Source organism: Pan troglodytes, chromosome 4, assembly GCF_028858775.2.
Source record: "Pan troglodytes isolate AG18354 chromosome 4, NHGRI_mPanTro3-v2.0_pri, whole genome shotgun sequence".
In the NCBI taxonomy this organism is placed as follows: Eukaryota; Metazoa; Chordata; class Mammalia; order Primates; family Hominidae; genus Pan; species Pan troglodytes.
In genome coordinates, this window is record NC_072402.2 from 70,071,357 (window position 1) to 70,096,436 (window position 25,080).

The following is a 25,080-nucleotide window of genomic DNA, read 5'->3' on the forward strand; positions in this document are numbered from 1 at the left end:
CTCCCTCATCCGACACCCATGTCATTTATTTTCCATGATGCATCAAATACACAGCTCTATGAACCTTTGCCTATGGGGAGTCACAGCCTAAGGGGAGGGCCAAGCCAGTGGGATATTTCTGAGTTGGGCTTTTGTCTTCTCAAAAAATAAGGGAAGGGGCATATGTTTCCCTCTCTATATCTCAGCACATAAAAATCTCCATACCCAATGCTGATGTATTTGATCCAGTGGTGCTAAGCTCTCCTTACAATGATAATTCACAGTATACAGAGTGGTTTAGATCATTTTTATGTTGGTGTTTGATAACAGAAGCACACTATCAGGAATCCAAGAAAATAAATTTATTAAACTTTGAAGGAAAAAATCCACAGACATAAAGAGAGTTAAATATAAACTGCCAGACACAACTAGTCATACTAGTGAATAATGGCTTGTGTGGCCACCAAAGTACCAAAATGACATTCTGAGACTGATTGAGGTATTTAGCTATTTTTGGCTATAGAAATGTTGTCAGGCTGTTGTGAAATAGTAAGATAGTCTTCCAAACACACAGCTTTGAATTGAATTAGGTTCTACACTGATGATACTTTATATGAAACTAAATTATGTAGCTCTTGGAGAAAACCATAGCAGCAAAGTAGCAGAAAATCTATTAAACATCATTACAAATAACATGTTGAACTTTAAACACTCAATTCTAGCTTTTCATAGTCCTTCCTGCAAGAAAGAGAATTTAAAATTATCAGCCATTAAGCTTGCTTCCTAAAAAAGGTCTGCGATAAATGGGAAATACTATTTAAGTTAAAGCTAACTTCAAAGTTTTAAGCTTTTTTAAAAAATGAGAAGTATTCTTCACTGAGATGAGATTCTTCTTTTTCATAAACCTTTTCAGGAGATATCCCAATGCTCTTAAGAATGATGTTTAGGGCTGGGAACGGTGGCTCACACCTGTAATCCCAGCACTTTGGGAGGCTGAGTCGGGTGGATCACGAGGTCAGGAGATCGAGACCATCCTGGCCAACATGGTGAAACCCCGTCTCTGCTAAAATACAAAAAAATTAGCCTGGCATGGTGGTGCGTGCCTGTAGTCCCAGCTACTCAGGAGGCTGAGGCACGGGAATCGCTTGAACCTGTGGGAGGTGGAGATTGCAGTGAGTCAAGATCGCGCCACTGCACTCTAGCCTGGCAACAGAGCGAGACTCTGTCTCAACAACAACAACAGCAACAACAAAAATGAATGATGTTTAGGATATTAAGGGATTGCAAAATGATTTCTAAATTACTAAGGCTGCTTCTTTTTCTTCTGAATGCTTGCTTTGAGGCCAGTCCACTCAGAGAGGAAGTAAAAAATGATGAAACTTCTTCTTTTGCTATTTTAAATAAATCCTATAAAAGATTTAGTGAGAAAGAAAGTTTCTTTTAGCGGTTTAAATAATTTTCAGTTATCTGTGGGGACTGAAAACCTTGTTTCTTCTGTCTATGTTCTGTTCATTACCATGAAAAATGAGTATGTGTCTGGTTATAGGCTGTGAAACAAAAACTTATTTCTTGAACTCTTTTTTTCATTACCCAGTTAATTTCATTCAATTTGCTTCAACTTACAAAATGCTTCTTGTACCTTATTCCCTTCCTGGATAATTATGTAGCAAAACCAAGTTGGGTGTGAACAGATTCCGCTGCAGAGGCTATAGATCTTATCTCTCACCATCTGCACGCACTAAAAAACTCACTCCGCGTGCAACTGCAGCACTTAAGCATCTTGGTCAGTGTGAACCAGCTATGATTTCTACTTCTCTTAGCATGTATTTTTTTTTGGCATCAACCAAGATTTGGTGAAGAAAGGTTTTCTTTTTTTGCTTTTACTTCTTTTGGTGCCTGGTAAGTTGATCTGTGCAAACGCTTTAAAGTTTTCTAAATTAACAAATATTTGTTTAAAAATTCAGATAAAACAATTATATTCCAATAATGCAGATTACTACAGTCATTTTAGAATTGTTGAAGGAGTCTGGGGAGGTATAAAAGGGCTTTGTAAAAAACTAGTTTGTTTTTCTTTAGGTGCATTGGCCAAAACATTAAACCAGCTTTAGACTGTAGTTGCTACACTCCTTAGAGGGGTCATACCAACTGCAGTACACAGTGTGTAGTGTAATATAAAATAGCCATGCTTGAAGTCTAAATTATTAAAAATATCTTTATCAACTTTATGTAAAAATAAATGTTTTACATATCCAAACTATTTTTGCCTTCTTGCTTATAGTTTAAATTTCTCACCTCTAGTTTTAATTTAGTTTTTTAAATAAAAAAGTTTCTTATTTAAGAAACAACAAAAAATTAGCCTGTGCTATGGTTTGCATTCAATTTTCCTGAACCGCAAAAGCCACCTGATTTTTTCGCTTTTTCAAAAAGCGTGATTTACTATACATTAAAAACATAGCCATTCAATGCTTAGTATCAAAAATTAACCCCCACAATATTAAGACAATCACTGCTACTAAACAGTCTGACACAATTCTTTAAAATATTTACATTGCACAATAGGAATATCTATCTGATTATGCATTCTTCTTATTTTTTTAACATCATATTTCAACATTTTGGGAAAAGGCATTTTAGAATCTATACCCCACCCTGTCACTCCCCCAAAAAAGGTTTAAACATTGTTTTGGCTTAAACGTTATTGCCCCAGTCAATTCTTTGCTATTAAATACGTAGCTCTTGGGAAACCAAAGAAAGGCTAAGGCATGATTTTGTTCAGTTGGTCTGTGCTCACATAGCCACACGATGAGAGAAACTCTTTGTCAGGCAAGGGCAAGGCAGTCGCATTGAGTATGAGGCCCTGTGGGGACTGTACTATATGAATGGAGGTATAGTCTGGGACAGGCATCTCAGAACCTGGAACATGTTCTGCTGTCCCAGGCCTCCCAGCAGCAGTGGTAAGGCTTTCTGTGGTGATGTAAATGTCCTCTTGGTTAAAGCTTGGCTGTATGTGTGATTCAACCTTGATGTGAGGAGCCACAGGGATGCACTTTTTGGCATCTGCCTCACAGAAGTAGGCATTGTCCATAAGGAAGTTTTCTTGGCAGAGTGAGACCATTTCCGGGTGCATGTCACACTGGGACATCCCTGCCTTATTCTTTTGGCCCGGGGAAAGGACCACACTACCTGCTGGTGTAATGTCGCTCACCTGGGCATAAAAGTCGATGTTTGCCAGTGAACTTGGATTGCTTAGCTGAATATGGGCAGCTTGGTGAGTTGACTCAGCTCCTTCAGTAGGAAGTGGTTGTGGTTTGTTTTTCTCTGCTTGGATAACACTGGGCTGCTGAGTAGCAGGGCAAACATCATGATAAGGTGAGTTATTTTGATTCTTCTGGTCAAGGCATAAGAGATCTGCTTCCCCTTTTAACCTCTGTGGCTGAGCAACCTCTGAGGTACCCTCATGTATGTCATTGGCATTGAAATCAGTCTCCAGAATGTCAGGTTCACAACAGCTGGTACGTCCAGAGTCGCCATCCTTCACCCCTAGGTTACTATGTGATTTCTCATGGTCACTGCTTAGAAGTCTGTCTGTGTCTGATCCCTCAGTCTTTTCATCTGGCTCATCAATATCTAGCTCAATAAATTCAACCCAAGAGTCATCACTGTGGAATTCGGGTTTATAGCTATCATGAATGGCTAAGATTGTGTTCACCTCCTCTAATTTTCCTTCCTAGAAAATAGAAAGAAAATGAAGATCTATGAAAAGCAACTCACAATAATTAAATGAATTAGCAAATAATGTTCAGAGATTAATTATGGTTACAAAAAGAACAATAGTAACAAAACATATAAAAAACATAAATTAGTGTGTAACTTTTTAAATACATATGACGTTTTCTTATTTTTAAGAAATAGAATATTTAAAAAATTTTTCTCCAGGAGAAGAGATACAAGAAAGTTGAATGTGATATATATAGCTTACAGAAAACCTTCAACATATGACAGGAGTCTTCAGGTGTTAATTAGTACTAGCTACAATTTAGATAAAATTATTAGTTACCTTGAGGAGATCTGGGTCGATTCCTTTAATCTTTGGAACTGGAACTGGGGGCAGAATCAGCATTTTAATCCTTGAAAACATATAAAATTTTGGTTTTGACATCTTAAAAGCTACATATTCTCAATTATAGCAAAAGATAGAAATAAAATATTGGCAATACTATTACTTTTTCCAAATATTCTGGTACTTTATATAATTGGAGTATGAGAAACAGAAGAAAATATTAGACTGTAAATGAGAAAGAAAAACTGTAGAAGGAAAAAAAGAACAACAACTAAAAAACCCAAAAAGCCTCATCTGAAGTCTATTAAAAGAAAATGTGGTTTTCCCACAATCCTTTTTTTTAATGCTTTTTATTTTCAGCCAGATTTAGTATTTGAAAGAAAGAAATTTAATTTCATCTGAAGCTGATTTCCATTTCAGCTATAAGGCAATTCTAGTGTACATCTCATCAGTAATTTGTACAGGAAAGAAAGAAAAAAGAGTCAATCCACATGGAGCCAAGATTACTTACACCCTTGAAAAAGGGTAGACTTGGGTAGGTTAGCCATATAGTTCATATTAATTATGAAATTATCTAAGATGATCTTATTAACCAGGGTTTTACTACAGGATTCATTTCAGATGGGACAGATTAAATTTTAACTATCTCTAACTAATCAGTATGGGTGTATATATACAATTCTAGGATGCATTTACATTTTTTGTTCCAAATCTTTAAATTATTTTTTGGTCATAAAAATGAATAAATCATGTATCTATTTTGTACCATTAATAGTGTAATTGGAATTTATGGTGTTTTTAATTTTTTTTAAAACTTTTTGAGACAGGGTTTTACTTCATTGCCCACACTGGAGTCCAGTGGTGCAATCATAATTCACTGCAGCCTCAAACTCCTGGGCCAAGCGATATTCTTGCCTGAGCCCCCTAAGTAGCTAGGACTACAGGGTGTGCTAATTTTTGTTGTTTCATTTTTTGTAATGGAGTCTTGCTCTAGTCATTGCCCGAGCTGTCTGGAACTCCTGGCCTCAGGGCAATACTCCCGCCCCATCCTCCCAAAGTGCTGGATTTATATGCTGTAAGCCATTGTATCTGGCCTGGAGTTTATTTTTTAAAATCAAATTATAGCACTGGAAAAAGGCTCAGAGATTATTCCAAACAATTCATTTAATTTTTTAAAAAACTCCTGACTATTCAGAGATGACACTGTCATGAACAGGTGGTAACCAGATTTTTGGATATCAGTTGCTATTCCACTCAGTGTGAATGGTCAGTCTAGTCCATTCCATAAGGAATACATTTTCTCAGTATTTCCACTTGCTATTTTACCTAATCCAAGGAATAAGCAAAATTCCATTTTATAAATTGCATTAAGTAGCCTCTACTACTCAGTGGGGCAAATGTTAAAGCATATTGTTACTGATGAATTACAGATGTAGAAATAAGCAATACAAATTATTAATAATAACTACTATAATTTTTTAGTGCTTCTGATAAATCAGACACTGTGGGATATACTTTGCACTAAACTATGGGTCACTAAATTAAGGTCTGTGGGCCAAATCTGGCCTGTCACATGTTTGTGTAGATAAAGTTTTAGAGAACACAAGCATCTTCATTCATTTCCATTTTGTTTATGGCCACTTTCATGCCACAGTGGCAGAGTTGAGTATCTGTGATAGAGACTGTATGGCTTGAAAAGCCAAAAAATGTACACTGACTCTATGAAATAAATTTGTGACCCCTGCACTAAACATTTCACTTAATCCTTATGACTCCCAGGGAGGCAGATGATATATCTGTGCAAAAACTTGGAAAATTAAGGAACATGTTCAAATCATGCATTCATAGTTGGCACAGTTGGGGCTCAAACCCAGAGAACCTGACTCCAAATCAAAACCCAGGTTCTTTGTGTCATGCTGCTGTTTCGCTGTTTTTTTTTTTTTTTTTGATTCTGCATCTCAAAATTGGTATTTCAAATTCCCAAAAACATAAAAAGATGGAACATAACTCTAATTACAGGAAGCAAAGGTTTCCAAATGGCTGATGTTTGACTTTGTGACGTGTGCTTTTCCTTTTTGAATAGGATGATGCATTCAGGCATGTGCTAGTGGTTTTCTAGGGGTTGTAGTGACCTTATGCCACAGTGGCAGACCGTAAATCTAAGGGGCCCAAGCAGGTCATGCAGATGAATAAAGCAAGCCAGTTGCAAAGTCATTAGGAGGAATGAGGATGGTGGCAAATTAAAGAATGTGAGCCAATCCCAAATAGGATAGCTGGTTGTCTGCTGCAGCATATGCTGCCTTGTTTAGTTTCACTACATCTTTCATTTTTTAAAAGATAATCCCCAAATCTGGATTTTTGTGTGAAAATTCTCTATTTTACAAATACTTTGTAGGAAAATCTTCACTCTGAAATCAAAACTAATTAAAATAAAATAACAAAATATGAATCTGTAGGCTGAATTTCGCTACTGGTTTGGAAATTCTATTTTAGGCTGATTCAGTTATTTCTTTCCTCAATTGGTAACAGCTCAAAGGCTGGGAGGGTTGTGTGGTAGGAACCAGTATAATAATAGCCTGACTTGAAACTATGTTTGTGATTTTGTATCAGATACAAATAAAATTATAAATTTTGCTAGAGTTGACTCAATTAACTGGATTAAAGCAGGGTGAAGTGGGTTGGATAATGAATTGTGGACTCAGAAAATTTCAAAGGCATGTAGGACCTGACGCCACTTTACAGCCCTACAGTTCTAGGAAAAATCTCGTTCTTTGCTGTATCAATTTAATTGTTGGAACTACATGTTCTGTCCATACTTGCTGACAAATATTTGCTACTATTTCCCACTTTCAGTAGAACATGCAAATTTAGACAATGATAAGGGTTTTTAATGGGCAAATAAAAAAAAAGTTAATTCTTTCCTACAGAAAATTCAATTTAGTGCAGGAAATTTGGGAGAACAATAAAGATTTCAAATCAATTGTAGAATTTGGTGATTTTGACTAAACATTATAGTTAAGCATTTCATTATTTATAAAAAGCACTGTATTAGAAGTAATATGTTTTCTTGGAAATCCTACTTTTTGAGAGGATAATTTTTTCTTCCTAATATTGTTAACTAATATAACTAAACAACATAACAAATTGACTTGGCCTTCACAATGGCTAGAAATTCGCAGCTAATACTAAGAGCTAATTACTTTACATACCTCGTGAGTTTATCTACTGAAGTTATGTATAAATTTTCCCACCAAATATATATATTAATAAACTGAAATTAATCAACAGAATAATCTGGCTTTTTTGTTGTTGGCATTACTTAAATACACAAAATTCTAAAAATATATTTATTTATTTTCCTGAAACAACAGAAAATTGTGTTGTGAAACAACAGAAAATTGTGTTGTGATTTACGATAGCTGCTTTTTTGGAAAACAGGAATGTTGCCAGAAATTAGGTGCAAAATGGAATTCAGAATGAATTTTACTTTCCAATTGATTTATATTATAAAACTGGACATGAAGCTCTACTGAAAATAACCCTTTCTGCATTCAGTTAGACTTTTAGCATGCTTGACACTCTAGAAATCTAGCGTCCCAATAATTCTTCTTCCTAACAAAATTCTATTTTGAAGTTTACAAGTGCTATACTACCTTACAAAACAAAGTAAAATCTTTTAAAATATATTAACATAGATCTCATTTTGATTTATAGATGCCTCTTGGCTTCAGCTGGAGAACGTATTTTCAATTCTAGGTAAGGGGATCAACTCTCTTGGTTACCTGGAACTGAGGGATTTCCTGGCACACAGGACTTGCATTGCTAAAAACCAGGAGAGTTCTAGGCAACCTGGGAGTGTTAGTCACCTTAATTCTAGGAGAAGCAGCAAGATTAACCAGTGGGACTTTAAAAATACCTTAAATGGGGCCAGGAGCGGTAGCTCATGCCTGTAATCCCAGCGCTTTGGGAGGCTGAGGCGGGCAGATCACCTGAGGTCAGGAGTTCGAGATCAGTCTGACCAACATGGTGAAACTGTATCTAAAAATACAAAATTAGCTGGGCCTGGTGGCACATGCCTGTAATCCCAGCTACTCTGGAGGCTGAGGCAGGAGAATTGCTTGAACCTGGGAGGCGGAGGTTGCAGTGAGCTGAGATTGCGCTACTGCACTCTCCAGACTCCAGCCTGGGTGACAGAGCAAGACTCTGTCTCAAAACAAACAAACAAACAAAAAAAACCCCCCAAAAAAACACAAAACAAACAAAGAAAACAACAACAAACAAACAAAAACTTAAATGTACGACACTGGCAATCAGTACCAATCATTTTTCCCATATTTTGTTAAAAAAAATTTCCTGTAGTGTGTAGTGAGTTTCTATCAGGAATAAAAACAGAATAATATAAATAATATATATCATAGCTCAAGGAAACTTTAAAGATTATATAACCCATACCCTCATATTACCCACAAGAATATGGAGGCCTAGAGAGATTAAGGGACTCAAACAAGGTCAAACAGCAATGGCAAAATGGTAACTGGAACTCAAGACTTTTGATTCCAAGAGAAAGTGGAATGGAATCTTTTTACACTTTTAAAGACTTTTAGCTGTGTTTATAAATGCAGGTAAAACACAAAATCATAAATATCCAAATAATTTAAATTAAACCTGAATTTACTTGAAATCACCATTATATGAAGTCTAAAAAAAGTTTTATTAGACTTAATTATCTACCTGGGTAGTTTGCCACTTAAATTTGCCTGTATATTGAGATCAGGAGTTCAAGACCAGCCTGGCCAACGTGGCGAAACCCTGTCTCTACTAAAGAAACACAAAAATTAGCCGGGTGTGGTGGTGAGTGCCTGTAATCCCAGCTACTCAGGAGGCTGAGGCAGGAGAATCACTTGAACCTGGGGGGCGGCGGTTGCAGTGAGCCAAGATTGCGCCATTGCACTCCAGCCTGGGCAACAGACTAAGACTCCGTCTCAAGGAAAAAAAAAATTGTCTGTATATAAGGACTGTATCAGACTCAGTCAAAGGCTCAGTGATACTTTGAAGTCCTGGAATGAATGGGTCAACTTGTTGAGGACTTGAGGGAAAGAGCTAGCTCTTGGATAAAGAGGTACATATCACAAGGTATGCATAGTCACCAGCTTAAGCCTCTTAATGTCCTGTACAAGTCTCCAGATAGAATCTAAACCTCTAAGTTGTCTATGATAAATACAACACATTGAGTTTTATATGAATGGTAAATATATAACCAAAATACAATACCAAAGAATACTACTCCACACCTACCTTTGCTGTTTAGAAAATAAGAATACAAATAGCATCACTGTTAGCCCAAATATTCCAAAGATAATAATTAAGAGCCATGGAAAGTAGAAATCTGAAACACACAAGAATATTTCGCTTTCAGAATTACGAATAGTTGAAGCACAGTTTCCCTTTCCCTTTTCATAAAAAATTCATAATTTTTATTCATCTAATAAAGTCAGTGATTTCTCTTGATAACCACTGAAACAGAATGCAATGACTTAGTTTTTTTCTGTTTTATGAACATCTCTGTCCACTTTTCAAATCTCCTCACATTAAAAAAAACTTCAAAATAAAGAAACAGCATATAGTTCAAAATCAATGTGTGTTTTATGAAAACAAACAATCTGCTTTAAGCATACTATGTGTCCAGGGAGTATCATAACGGTTTCAGCTCCAGGAAAAAAGTGTTGCTTATTAACACACTACCTAAATAATGCCCACTCGGTTTCTTTTCTATTTTTTTTTAACTGTGGTGATTTTCTTAGCCTCCAGATTGAAGATTTATCAAAAAGATGAAGGCAGAGTTTTTATTGATAAATTATGACAGAAAATTCTTAGACACAAATAACATATATTTTACAGCTATAAATATACATATTTATATCAATAAATTAAATTATTAAAATGTAATAAATATGTCTCATGTATATTATATACATAAAATTGACAGAAAGATCACTACTCAGGCTCCCATCTTCAGGTTTTAGTATACTTTGTATGAGACTTGGGGGAACCTGTTTGTAAAACTTCTATTTCATTCCTTAAGATTGAGTACCTGCCAGCTACTTTGCAGTTGGTACCCAGCATTCTTACCACAGAGGCAGAGGCTAACCACTTTTTCATAAAAATTACAGATGAAATTTACCTTAACATTGCCATTTAAAATGTAGGTCTTTATGCTGAAATAGTCTTTTATTTAAAAAGTTATTAAAAGCCCCTAGGGAGATATTATAAGCATTTTAAAGAATTGGTGGGGGAGAAAAAATCATTTTTTGTCTTGTAGTGTCTATAATTTCATATCAATGACATATTCAGGAAAATAACATAAAGTTAGAGCTTCTTTTTTTGTTAGTAACAGAAGGAAAAGACAGTTTAAAAAATATATGTTAAAAGTGAATTAAATGCCACTACACTAAGCTTAAGGGTGTATAGCTATCGTACTTTTAAGGCCAGAATTGCATAATATCAAATAGTTTGGAAACAAGAATTCAGTTAACTAGAGTTTAGAGAAAATGGTGCTATAGAAATTTTCATTCTAATGCTATTTAGTATCATGAGATTCTACCTGTATAGTAAATATGAAATATAAATTTATTTTCTATGTAGCTTGTGGTTGTTTCATTAACAAACATATAGCCCTGTAAACTTCTGTTTTCAATGAAGATGGAATAGAGCCATTTCCCATTTGAGAATAATAATACTCTATACTTTCTGCTCATTATTAATCAGTTTTCTTTATTTCTGTATCTAAAAGTTTTAATTCTTTTATTCTAAATTCATAGGTCCCATTTTTAAAAACTTTAATCATTGTTGTGATTCTCCTACATAGGGTTTTCAAATGTTCCACTTCTCCTTTAAGTATGACTGCCACACTACTTATTAGGCATTCCTCTAGGTGAAAGCCACACCTCCGCTTTCTAAAACCGTATGCACCTGCTGTTGACTACCTATGCTGACTCAGTATTGGGTTTCCTCTTAGATGCCACATATCTATCCATCCATATAGATACATACTTTCTTCCCTAACCATCAGTACAGCTTTTTTTCCTGATTATAAATTCAAAACAAACTTACTATAGAAAATTTCAGAAATATAAAAATATATAAAGAAAAGAATCATCTGAATTCTACCATCCGGAGATTGCCACCAAATTCCTGTCTCTAAACTTTCACCTGCCCCCCGGACTTTTCCTGAATGAAAAATTTGGAAACTAAATCTTCCTTCTGCTTTTGCAATGAACAATATCTGTTACAGATAGTGAGCTCAAGGTCTCTCACCCTGATATCTGATGTTAATATATTTTGATTTGGACAACACACTACCAGTGCAGGGGTGAATCAACTGTTATATTGACAAAAGCCAGGTTAGCTACTATTTTAATCTTTTATTTCTTTTACCTTCTTCACATGTAAATTGGTTCATCTGAGGAAGTGTTACATAGAGCACCTCACTGAACTCGCCATAATTTCCAGAGTTTCGTTGTTTGGATCTCACACGCACTTCATATTCCTTATCCACTTTCAATGAGTACACTGGAACTGATGTTGACAATATAGGGTCCATCTTTCAAGACAAAATATAAACGCATATTGGCCAAACAGTCAACAACTCAATGCAATGAACACTACAGGTATTATCCCATTTTTATTCAGAATGGATTTTTATAAAGTAGGTAATATTTTAAAATGCATTTGAGCATTTGCTATTTAAAGGAAGATTGATGTAAATAATCATTTTGTAAATGGATAATAGTTCACAAATTTAGTTTGGTATAAACCCAAAGATATGATAGACTTGCTTAAAGAAATGCAGCTATAACTGTGCATTAGTCTTCCAGATAGTTAATAAGATTAAAGCATATTAGAATTACTCTGAATGGCAGAACTATATGCCTACATATCTGGGATATTATACTTTTGTATGAAGGGAGACATAAGAACAGAAAAACAAACATGTTTTCACACCAAAATAAATTGTAGCCATAGCAAGTTGTATATCAGTGTTTGATGGAAATTCTGGGTAGTCATTCACATAATCACAGAATTGGAAAAGGTCCTAGAAAATTCATAATTGCCTTTATTGAACTTCCAAATACTTTTATTAAAAGGAACTACATACCTAATCTGCTTGCTCTGGAAGCCTTAAAGGCACCATAAAATAGTTTGCTATTTAAAATCTGCAAAGAAAAGTCACCGGAGTTCTTTGGTAAGAAACATCTAGGTCTCACAACCCTTAAGGTCAGGATATTCCTTTACCTTCTCGGGGAGGGGTAGAGTGAGACTGTTAGACTTTTAACACATATTGCTATCAAAGAGGTATACTCAACTAGTGATGGTATTTTCCTCCAAGTCAAATACTCAAAGCAGGTATTCAATGTGCTTTTCATACATTTTTTTTGGTAGAACACCTTGTTCCTGTTTATAGAAAACTTTAAACACTCGCGTTTTCAACAGCATGGATTTTCACATAAACAAAATTCTCATAATTTGTTTTATTAAGTCAGCAGCTGGGCCTTCAGCTTCTAAAATAAGTTTTTCTTTTACCTCAATTAGTTTCTACTCACAAAGTATCTTTTTTTGCCTCATGGGTATATGACAGGGTTTGTTTGTATTTTTTATAGAAGCCTCTGAATATATGGGATATTTGCATGCCTAAAATGCTTTCTTTAAGGCAGGACAGTGAATACTGAACTTACTTTATTATTTTTTCTTAAGTTTTTTTTTTTAAAGCCTATGTTTTCATCCTCAAAGCCGTTATTTCTCTGTTATTGTCACCAATACAATTTCTTTAAAGATCTCACTAATAGGATCAAAAAAGGGCCCTCAGTGATTCAAGTTGTGGTCCTCTCTTCATATTCCCTCAACCCTCCACACCAGCCACACCAAACTCAGATTTCGAGTGGCTCCTACTTACGTGGCTCCTATCATACCTAACCCTGTCATCTGCCTGTGCGGGGAACTGTTTCTCATCCAAGTCTAAGTGCAAGTATTGAGGAGAGCTGGTATTCTAAGTCTTTGCTGGTACTTTTCCCCACTCTATTCTGCCAGATAATATACTTCTTCTATTATTAATTATATTTCATTGTGCAAATTTAGTGATACACACCTTTCTATGTTACATTGTAAATTCCCCAAGATCACTCATTATTTTTCATTTCCAAAGTCCAGTGCTATATCAGGTATACAGTGGGTCCTCAAGATATGGCACAGATATCATCAATAATTCCATGCTATCCATTAAGCCTTTAAAAAACTGTAAGTTATTGGTTTACTAGATAAATAGCTGTAAACAACCACATGGTCATGCAAAATGTATTTACTAAAAAGGGTGGCTGGGCACAGTGGCTCATGCCTATAATCCCAGCACTTTGATCAGCTGAGGTCAGGAGTTCGAGACCAGTCTGGCCAACATGATGAAACCCTGTCTCTACTAAAAATACAAAAAAATTAGCTGTATTAGCTGGGTGTGATGGCTTGTGCCTGTAATCCTAGCTACTCAGGAGTCTGAGGCACGAGAATCACTTGAACTCTGGAGGTGGAGGTTGCAGTGAGCCGAGATTGGGCCACTGTACTCTAGCCTGGGGACAGAGCAAGATCCTGTGGGGGGAGGGGGAAGAAAAGCACACTGCTAAGCAAATTCATATTGCCAAATGGTAACATGAATTCCTGATGCAAGCGACACACACTAGGTTTTCCCCCTTTACTTATAAACCTGTTTTCTGCTTATGACGCCTGTGCTTCATAACCAATTATATTGTTTGTTTCTTCAAGAGATAAATAAATTATTATAGATAAGCCCCTGGTCTTTGTCCAAGACCTTTGTAAATTACCAAACTTATAAATATCATGAATAAAAGGTATAAAGAAAAAGTTAACTGACCCCTTTGGTCTACCTAATGAGATTTAGCAGAGGTGCCACGAAAAGTGCAACAAAGCCATGTTGGGATATAGCCCTGAACAGTTGATTAACAAAGTTACATGCTCACAAGTACCTGGCACAGGGTGGGAGTTTCAAAGTGGTGGCTCAGTGAGACGTAACTATATGCCATGGCTTTTAGGGATGAAATGATGGTAACTGAATTGATGAATGCTAACATGCTGATTTATATCTTTGTTTTTTTCTAGGTTGTTTAACTTTTTTATTTCAGGACTCCTTTACACGCTTAAAAATTTGAGAATCTTAAAGAGTTTGGTTTAGTTGGGTTATACCTATCACTATTTACCGTATTAGAAATTGAAATGAAAAAATTTTAAAATCCTTATTTTTAAACTGAAAATAATAAATCGATTTTGTTAAATAATATATTTTCATAAAAATTATTGTACTTTCCCAAACAACAAAAAATAGAGTAAGAAGAGTGATACTGTTTTACATTTTTGCAAATTTATTTAATGTCAGACTTAAAGGAAGATGACTGTATTTTTATAACTGCTTCTGAATTAAATCTATTAGAATGTGCTATTTTCGTTGAAGTAAATGAATAAAACCTGGCCTCACACAGATAAATAATGAGGAAAATGAGGAATATTTTAATAAACTTTTCACATAATTGTGAACATTTCTGTTTAACAATAGACTAAAACTCAAATGATAAATTCTTACAGGTTAGTGGAAATATGAAACCTGAAACTCTACTGATGAACTTTTTGTACTTTGTTATATTTAAATTAACCATTCCTCACCAACAGACCTATCTTACAAGAACTGCTAAAGGGAGTTCTTTAGCTGAAAGAAAAGGAGGCTAATGAGTAACATAAAAACATATGAAAGTATAAAACTCACTAGTAAAAGTAAGTACACAGTCCAATTTAAAGTAGTCTAATATTTTCATGGTAATATGCAAATCACTTTTATTTTAGAATGAAGGTTAAAAGACAAAATTATTAAAAATAATACTAGGTACAATAATTTGTTAAGAAATATGCAATATAAAAAGATGTAAGTGTGACATCGAAAATTTAAAACGTGTGTGTGTGTGGAGTATGTGGAGTAAAAGTGTAGAGTTTTTTATGCAAGAAACTTAAATTGTTATCAGGTTAAAATAGCCTATTATAGCCACACACACACACAGAAACCTAGGAATACATTTAACAAAGGAGGTGAAATATCTTTATAAGTAGAACTATAAAACACTGATGAAAGAAAATGACAGATAACGCAAATGGAAAAACATTCCATGCTTATGGATTAGAAGAATCAATATCGTTAAGATGACCATACTGCCCAAGCCAATCTACACATTCAGTGCAATACCTATCAAATTATCAATGTAATTTTTCAGATAATTAGAAAAAACAATTGTAAAATTCATATGGAAGCAAAAAACAGCCCAATTGGCAAAGCAATCCTAACTAAAATGAATAAACCCAGGGGCATCACATTACCTGTCTAATATTTTCATGATAATATGCAAATCACTTTTATTTTAGAATGAAGGTTAAAAGATAAAATTATTAAAAATAATACTAGGTACAATAATTTGTTAAGAAATATGCAATATAAAAAGATGTAAGTGTGACATCAAAAATTTAAAATGTGTTTGGGGGGGCAGTATGTGGAGTAAAAGTGTAGAGGTTTTTATGCAAGAAAGTTAAGTTGTTATCAGGTTAACATAGCCTATTATAGCCACACACACACACACACAGAAACCTAGGAATACATTTAACAAAGGAGGTGAAATATCTTTATAAGTAGAACTACAAAACACTGATGAAAGAAAATGACAGATAACGCAAATGGAAAAACATTCCATGCTTATGGATTAGAAGAATCAATATCATTAAGATGACCATACTGCCCAAGCCAATCTACACATTCAATGCAATGCCTATCAAATTATCAATGTAATTTTTCACAGATTTAGAAAAAACAATTGTAAAATTCATATGGAAGCAAAAAACAGCCCAAATAGTCAAAGCAATCCTAACTAAAAAGAATAAACCCAGGGGCATCACATTACCTGACTTCAAATTATACTACAAGGCTACAGGAATCAAAACAGTATGGTACTGGTTAAAAAAGAAGACACATAGATCAATGGAACAGAACACAGAACCCCAAAATAAAGCCTCATACCTGCAACCAACTAATATTTGACAAAGTTGACAAAAACAGGAAATGAGGAAAACACTGTTTAATAAATGGTGCTGGGTAACTGGCTAGTTATATGCAGAAGATTGAAACTGGACCCCTTCCTTTCAACATGTACGACTATCAACTCAAGATGGATTAAAGGTTTAAATGCAAAACCCCAAACTATAAAAACCCTAGAAGAAAACCTAGGAAATACCATTCTGGACATAGGCCTTAGCAAAGGTTTCATGACAAAGATGCCAAAAACAATTGCAACAAAAACAAAAATTGACAAATGGGATCTAATTAAACCAAAGAGCTTCTGCACAGCAAAAGAAACAACTGAAAAAACAGATAATCTACAGACTGGCTGAAAATATTTGCAAACTATACATCTGACAAAGGTCTAATATCCAGAATCTATAAGGAACTTTAAATCAACAAGCCAAAAACAAACAGTCCCATTAAAAAATGGACAAAAGGCATAAACAGACACTTTTCAAAAGAACACAAACATGAGCCAACAAGTGTAAGAAAAAATGCTCAACATTACTAATAATTAGAGAGAAAGGCATATCAAAACTATAATGAGATACTACATCACAGCAGTCAGAAAGGCTATTATCAAAAAGTCAAAAAATAACAGATGCTGGTGAGGTTGCAAAGAAAAGGGAACACTTATACCGTGCTGGTAATAATGCAAATTAGTTCAGCCATTGTGGCAAGCAGTTTAGCAACTTCTCAAAGAACTTAAAAGAGAATTGTCATTTGACCCAGCAATCCCGTTATTGGGTATATACCTGAAGGAATATAAACCATTTTACCATAAAGACACATGCATGTGTATGTTCATCATAGCACTATTCACAATAGCAAAGACATGGAATAAAGAAAATGGTAGACTGGATAAAGGAAATGTGGTATATGTACACCATGGAATACTGCTCAGGCATAAAAAGGAACAAGATCACGTCCTCTGCAGTCACATGGATGGAGCTGGAGGCCATTATGCTAAGCACACTAATGCATGAACAGGAAAACAAATACCACATATTCTCACTTATTAGTAGGAGCTAAACATTGAGAACACATGGACACGAAGACAGAAACCACAGATACCGGGGCCTACTGGAGGGTAGAGGGTGGAAGGAAGGTGAAGATCAAAAAACTACCTTCTGGGTACTATGCTTATTACCTGGGTGATGAAATAATCTGTATGGTAAACCCCTGTGACATGCAATTTACCTATATAACAAACCTGCACATGTATCTCTGAACCTAAAAAAATAGTTAAAAAGTAAAAAATAAAATCAAAAATATCTTGAGACAAAAATGGAAACAACATACCAAACCTTAAGGAATGCAGTAAAAGTCGTTCTAAGAGCAATGGAAGTTCATGGCAATAAATGCCTCCATCAGAAAACAAAGATCTCAAATGAATAACCTAACATTTTACCTGAAGAAACCAGAAAAAGAATAAACTAAGCATAAAGTTCATAGAAGGAAGGAAATAATAAAGATCAGAACAGAAATAAATGAAATAGAGAATAGAAAATATTGAGATGGTTCCATAATTTTGTTCTTGGTTCTAGTAATGTGATGTATTATGTTTATGTATTTGTGTGTGATAAACCATCCTTGCATCCCTGGGATAAATCCTACTTGATCATGGAGAATGATCCTTTTAATGTGCTTTTCAGTTAGCACATTAAAACAGTAGAAAAGATTAATGAAACAAATTTTTTTGAAAAGATAAACAAAATCAACCAATCTTTAGCTAGACTAAATAATAAAAAAAGAGAAAGCCCAAATTAAAAACAAAATCAGAAATGAAGGAGGAGACATTACAACCAATACCATAGAAATACAAATGTTCATAAGAGACCATTCTGAAAAATTATATGCATGAGAAATGAATAAATTCCTACACACAACAACCTACTAAGACTTTCTTGAAGAAATAGAAAATCAAATAAACCAATAATAAGTAAGGAGATTGAATCAGTAATAAAAAGTCTGTCATCAAAGAGAAGTCCAGGACCTGACAGTTTCACTGGAAGCTTCACCGGAACACCAATCCTTCTCAAACTTTTCCAAAAAGTGGAAGAAAAGGGGATACTACCAAACTATTTCTTGATGCTAGCATTACCCTTATACCCAAACCATGAAAGGACACTACAAGAAAAGAAAATTATGGGCTAATATCTCTGATAAATACAGATGTAAAAATCTTAAACAAAATACTAGGAAACTAACTCAAAAGCACACTAAAAGGAACATTCTCCATGATCAAGTAGGATTTATTCCAGGGATGCAAGGATGGTTCATCACACACAAATACATAAACATAATACATCACATTAACAGAACCGAGACGAAAACCATGGAACCATCTCAACAGATACAGAAGAAGCACTTGTCAAAATTCAATATCCTTTCATGATAAAAACCCTTAACAATTAGATATAGAAGGACTGTATTTCAACACAATAAAGGCCATATATAACAAACTCACATCATAATAAACAGTGAAATGTGGAAAGCTTTTCTTCTAAGATGAGGAACAAGATGAAGATGCCTACTCTTGCCATTTTTATTCAATGTAACTCCTCTACTCTATTCTACTTGATTCAAAATCCTAGTCAGAGCAATTAAGCAAAAGAGAGAAATAAAAGGCATCCAAAATTGAGAAGGAAAAAGTTAAATTGTCCTTGCTTACAGATGACATGATTTTATATATAGAAAACCCTAAAGACTTCAACAAAAAATTGCTAGAACAGATAAACAAATTCAGTAAAGCTGCAGGATACAAAGTCAACATACAAAAATCAGTAACATTTCTATACACTAATAAGGAACAATCTGAGAAAGAAATAAAGAAATCCCTTTCACAATATCTATAAAAATAAAAATAAAATAAAAGACCTAGAAATAAATTTAAACAAAGAGGTGAAAGATCTGTACACTGAAAACTGTAAAACATGAAGACAACACAAATAAATGAACAGATAGCCCATGTTCATGGATTAGAAGAATTAATATTGTTCGAATGTCCCTGCTACCTAAAGCAATCTACAGATTCAATGCAATCCTTATCAAAATTCCAATGTCAATTTTCACAGAAATAGAAAAAGCAATTCTAAAATTTGTATGCAACTGCAATAGACTATGAATAGCCAAAGCAATCTTGAACAAGAAGAACAAGGATGAAATCATCACTCTACCAACCTCAAAACATAATACAAAGCTATAGTCATCAAAACAGCATGGTACTGGCATAAAAATGACATAAACCAATGTAAAAGAATAAAGTGTTCGGAAATAAATCCACACATTTACAGTAAATTGATTTATCACAAAGGTGCTAAGAATACACAGTAAGGAAAGGACTCTATCTTTAAATGTTGTTGGGAAAATTGGACATCCATATGCAGAAGAATGAAATTATACCCTTATTTTACCTCATATACAAAAATAAACTCAAAATCGATTAAAGACTTAAATGTAAAACCTGAAACTGTACAACTACTGGAAGAAAATATAGGAAAAAGCTCCATGACATTGGTTTGGGCAATGATTTTTTGGATATGACTCCATTGGGAACAGGCAACAAAAGTGGAAATAGATAAACGGGATTACATGAAACTAAAAAGCTTCTGCACTGCCAAGGAAACAATCAACAGAGTAAAAAGACACTCTATGGAATGGGAGACAATATTTGCATACATCTGATAAGAAGTTACTATCTGAAATATATAAGGAACTAAAACAATTCAATAGCAAGAAAATAACCCAATTAAAAAATGGGCAAAGGACCTGAATATAAATTTTTAAAAAGAAGATATAGAAATGGCCAACAGGTATATGAAAAATGCTTGACATCTTTAATCATCAGGGAAATGTAAATTTAAACCACAATGAGCTATCAGCTCACAGAAGGCATAGAGTGCACAAAGATGTTAGGATGGCTATTTTCAAAAAAAGAAGAGATAACAAGTGTTGGTGAGAATGTGGTCAAAAGGGAACCCTTGCACACTATTGGTGGGAGTGTAAATTAGTATACCCTCTATGGAAAATAATATGAAGCTTCCTCAAAAGATTAAAAATAGAACTACCATGTGATCCATTATATTATTCCACTACTAAGTATATATCCAAGGAAAATGAAATCAGTATGTTGAAGAAATATCTGGGCTCCCATGTTCATTACTTATAACAGCCAAGAAATAGAATCGACCTATGTTCCATTAATGGATAAGTGGATAAAGAAAATGTGGTAGGTATATACAATGGAATGCTATCAACCTTAAAAAAAGAAGGATATCCTGTCACTTGTGACAATGTGGATGAACCTGGAGGACATTATATTAAGAAAAATGATCCAGAGACAGAAAAACAAATACCACATAATCTCACTTATATGCAGAATCTAAAAAAGTTGAACTCAGAAGCAGAGAGTTGAATGGTGGTTATCAGGGGTTGTGGGCAGGGTGCAGAGTTAAGGAGATATTGATGAAAGAATTAAAATTTTCAGTTAGTAGGAATGAGTTTAAGAAATCTATTGTGCAAAATGGTGACTATAGTTAATGCTTATGTATTGTATTTTGAAAATCTCTGAGTAGATTTTAAGTGTTCTCAACACACAAAAAAATGGTATGTGTGGTAATGCATATGTTACTTAGTGTGATAGAACCATTCTACAATGTATCCATATTTCAAAAAAATATGTTGTACACAATAAATATACAAAAAAATTTTTGATCATTAAAAAAATTCACGATTCTATCTAGTACTTTGAATGGATCATTTCTCCATGCATGATTTGATTACATCATGTATTAGTCATTTGGAAAATATTGGTTCACTGAGTTGTAGATTTTTCTAAATGTTCATACATTTTATTACACAATATAATTAAAAAGTCACTTTCATTAATATCACCATCAATCTCTTCAAGAAAAGTCTTCAAATATTAAAACACTATCAAGCTCACGGTTGGAGACACAAATTTTTGAAAAAGGCAAAATGAATTGCTTTGAAAAGTCAAACTTTTTCCATTGCAAAAAATACTGTCAGTTGTTTTTCTTGAAGCGACAAGCTTGCCTCATTCTTTTTTGACAAATGTTTGCCAATTCAAATATGAATAACCATCTGCCAGTTTATCAATTGCTCTTCCAAGTAAAAATGGTGCTCCAAGCAATAAAAGCAACTAGTTCAGCTGGCAACTCAGTCATTTAAGCGCTTTTCTTCAAGACAAATACAATACCTCAGTACGCAGCAGACATGCTTAATGTGTAATTCCCATACGTCACACAGAATATTAATAAGCTATGTACTCAAAGGTCGAGGTTTAGTAAAATTAACAATTTTTACAGCTTCATCAAGAACTTCATACGTGAAACTGGCTTTTTCTTCCTTCTTCATTGGGAGTGCATGACTATTAGTAAAATTTGATCCTACTGCCTTGCTTCATGCTAAGGTGCCAGCAGTGTTTCCAGCATTGCTTTTGTGCCATTAAGTTAAATTTCAACATAGTTAATAAAATAATATTTTAGTGTATTGTGAAAATAGTACTGAACTCCCTGAAAGGGTCTCAGGGACCCTCAAGGGTCTGTGGCTCCCACTTTGAGAACCGCCACCTCAGGTATTTAGCACAGTGCCTTCTGCATAGTAGTTATTTCAGTACCTGTTGTTAAATAATGTTTGATTGTAGCTTGGATTTAGACAGTCTTGTTTGACTTAGCATCCAATCAGGCATTTTATTTGTACCAAGTTACAGAACAGATATCTAAATTAAAATGATTCAGAAAATAGAGCCTCAAAGCCCAGTATTGTAACTACTCAAATTTCCTCCAAACTTAACTTTCCTCTAATGACAAAATTGGCATCTTTTTCAGTGGCTCACTGAATGTCCTGGTGTCTCAAAATTCTGGGAGTGATCTGTGCCAGGCTGCTGGGCATCACCTGATGAGTGGCCAGAAACTGCTTGGCTTGGCTGTGGCTGTGGCTGTGGCTATGGTTAGACAGATTTAGAATTAGTTATATTGGGAGCAGCATGATACTCCTGTTTTTCCTCTTGTTATGTGCCATGTGAAATTTATCAAAATGCTGAGTTCCATATGCTTGGTAAGGAAGAGAGGGATTCAGAGGTCAACTGGTACCATGCTCTCTAATTGCCTACATAAGAATCTCAGCTTGATTCTTCTCTGAGGTATGTAACAAAACATCCTTCTGAAACCTCTAAGAGACAAATTCCCTCCCTCTGTTTTCCTATAGACACGTATGAATTTGTTTTAGTGGGAGTCCTTTGAGTAGCAGCAACTGAAATCATGGGAAAATATTTGGCCATAGTCACTGTTGACTGGATCACAAACTTTCCCATTTTTATCCACATCCCCAAAGACAGCTAAGTGGCCAGTCTATAATTTTGCTCTAAAGTTAAACTGGACAGCAAGAATGAATGGAGAAATAGTTTTCCTTTCCTTCCACAGGCCTCCATATATACATAAGCATCTCCTGTCTTACAGAATTTCAAGATAATATTTTACCGATTAAATAATGTTTTCTCAATTAAGAAATTATGGAGCATACAGCATGAACATGTGGTATTAGGTCAAAGGAAAGTCTAATGATAAATGAGAGAGAGTTTGTTGAAATAGAAAGAAAAGTCAAAGTGTAAGGTGTAGCAACATCTTACCATTTTCCATTTAGTTTCATTTACTTCTTTGTATTGAAGTTCATACTCCAGAACCATCCATCCTTTCTGAATATCTGCATTGCGTGGTGCTTCCCATCTCACTTGGATATCTGCATGAATCCCAGTTAAACTGACGTTCAGTAAAGTCCAGTTGAGGGCAATGGGTGGATCTGGTTGCACTGTGCAATTCAACAGAGCATTAGTACACAGACAGACACAATTTAATATTAATGGAAGGCATTCTTCTCAGAAGACCAAATTACTTTCTACATTTTTGATCATTCATGCTCTTATTTCTTCCAATATTTTTCTTATTATAACTTTCACTTTATAAGAGAGTAACTTTTTTTTTAACTCAAGGATGACTTGTTTTTAACTTCTAAATAAGCCCTTACAAAAATTCCTTTTGGAGTAAAAAATCTGATCACTATTTACAAGATCTGCCATGTTGTATATTTCTTTTTGCTCTGATATCATAAATGCATCAGGATTTTGGCAAAGGAATTTATTTTCACTTGAAACTGAAAAAACAGAGAGTCAGAAAGACTTACAGAATTTAGACATGGGGCTGCTTCGGAACTAGGGGTAGAGAAACCTTTTTTCTTGCAACTATGTATGGCCTGGGGGCAGAGACCCTGTTTACCTCATTTCTGCGTTGTTCCCTGAAAGACTCATCTTTGCCTCACTAATCCATATTCCGTCAGCTGTACTTTCAAGATATAACAGAATCCAACCATATCTCACTGCCTGCACCACTATAACCTGGTCCTAGCCATTATCCTTTTTTACTCTTCTTCAATCTTCTCATTCCTGCACACTCTGCTAATGCTCCCTAGCTTTGTGATCTTCCTAGCCACATGTGATATTTTCTTCTGACATAAGAAGGAAGAAGGCATTATGCTAGTCTCACAAATGGTGACATTTCAGTGTTTTCTGTCTTTTTAAATGTCACATGAACAACTTGAAACATTGTTTTCCTCAGGTTCTATTGATATACTCTACAGTTCCACGAAAATTTGTTGCATTCTGCTTAGTAGGACCTCAAAGACCACAATTTCTCAGAGGCTGATGAAGAAAAATATGGATTCCAAAGCTAGGAACTATGTCTAAATTTATATTCTAGAGAGTTCCTGGTAAATTTTTGCTAGTTGGATCTCATTACTGAGGGTTTTGAAAATCACTTGCAGATACAGAGTAAAATTTACTTTCTTTTTCTGCCATATATACAGAAGGCCACCTAGAGTGTTGCAGAGTGTGCATCCCTAGCGTTGACTGGAGATAACTTTACAGATATACACAGTGAGGAGCTCTTACTGGCTGTCAAATCTGTTGGCCAAAGAGGGAAGCTCTTGTGTGCACCCACAGTGAAAACAGGCCTTATGGTGGAGGAGCATGCTGTTGCCCTCTGTGGGGTCGACACCACCTTTTTAAAAACAGGGAGAGTCAAAATTTGATGAATCATGACTACATTTTGAAAATTAAATTGGAAGGATATGCAAAATGGCCAAACTACATATGCCGATATAATGGCAATAACTCCTCACCCTTCTGGATTTGTTGGAGATTCAGGAATCCTGATAATCAAAGCTTAACCGTTTAAAGTGACCAAACTATAAAATTGTTTTTAATGGAAGATTTTCTATAACTTATTACTTATGCTGCATTTGAAAAATAGAGGATATGAGACAAGGTCCTTTTGGAAAAGATTTGGTACCACCATTACAGGCATAACAATGACCTCCTGTGAGATACCATTACAGGCATAATAATGACCTCTCCTTTATCTCTATACATAAATCTACATGCTATATTGACAACTCCTGTGAGATATTTTAAAAATATCTGAAACTTAATATATCCCCAAACAAACCCTTGCTCTTCCTCTCCAAAACCTGCTCTCCTTTCCTCTTTTCCATCTCTGTTAACGAGGACTCAATTCCTCTAGTTGCTCAGGATAAAAACAATGAACTTGTCCTTGGCTCATCTTTTCCTCACTAATCCACATTCCGTCAGCTGTACTTTCAAGATATAACAGAATCCAACCATGTCTCACCGCCTGCACCACTAATAACCTGGTCCTGGCCATTATCCTTTTTCATTCTTCTTGCTTCATTTGTCTCCCCACTGTACTCCTTTGGTCTTTGTCCCCCTCCAGTCTATTCTCCATGCAATCCTCAAGCGAACTGACACAGTGATTATCCTAACACTTACGTTAGATCACATCGCTCATCATCT

At 34.9% G+C, this 25,080-nt stretch overlaps 1 protein-coding gene across 4 annotated transcripts in view; it reads right to left on the reverse strand.

Annotated features, from left to right (window-relative positions):
• Positions 1–326: 326 nt before the first annotated feature.
• The window catches only part of GHR (growth hormone receptor), a 299,067-nt gene continuing 274,313 nt past the window's right edge, over positions 327–25,080 (reverse strand). For all 4 annotated transcript variants that reach the window (XM_526938.8, XM_024356621.3, XM_024356623.3 and 1 more), the window contains exons 6-10: positions 22,846–23,024; positions 11,474–11,639; positions 9,335–9,425; positions 4,037–4,106; positions 327–3,706 (exon numbers count right to left, since the gene is read on the reverse strand). In XM_526938.8, coding sequence (XP_526938.2) covers positions 2,735–3,706; positions 4,037–4,106; positions 9,335–9,425; positions 11,474–11,639; positions 22,846–23,024 — 1,478 coding nt within the window. In that variant the 3' untranslated portion in view covers positions 327–2,734. The remainder of the gene's footprint in view (positions 3,707–4,036; positions 4,107–9,334; positions 9,426–11,473; positions 11,640–22,845; positions 23,025–25,080) is intronic.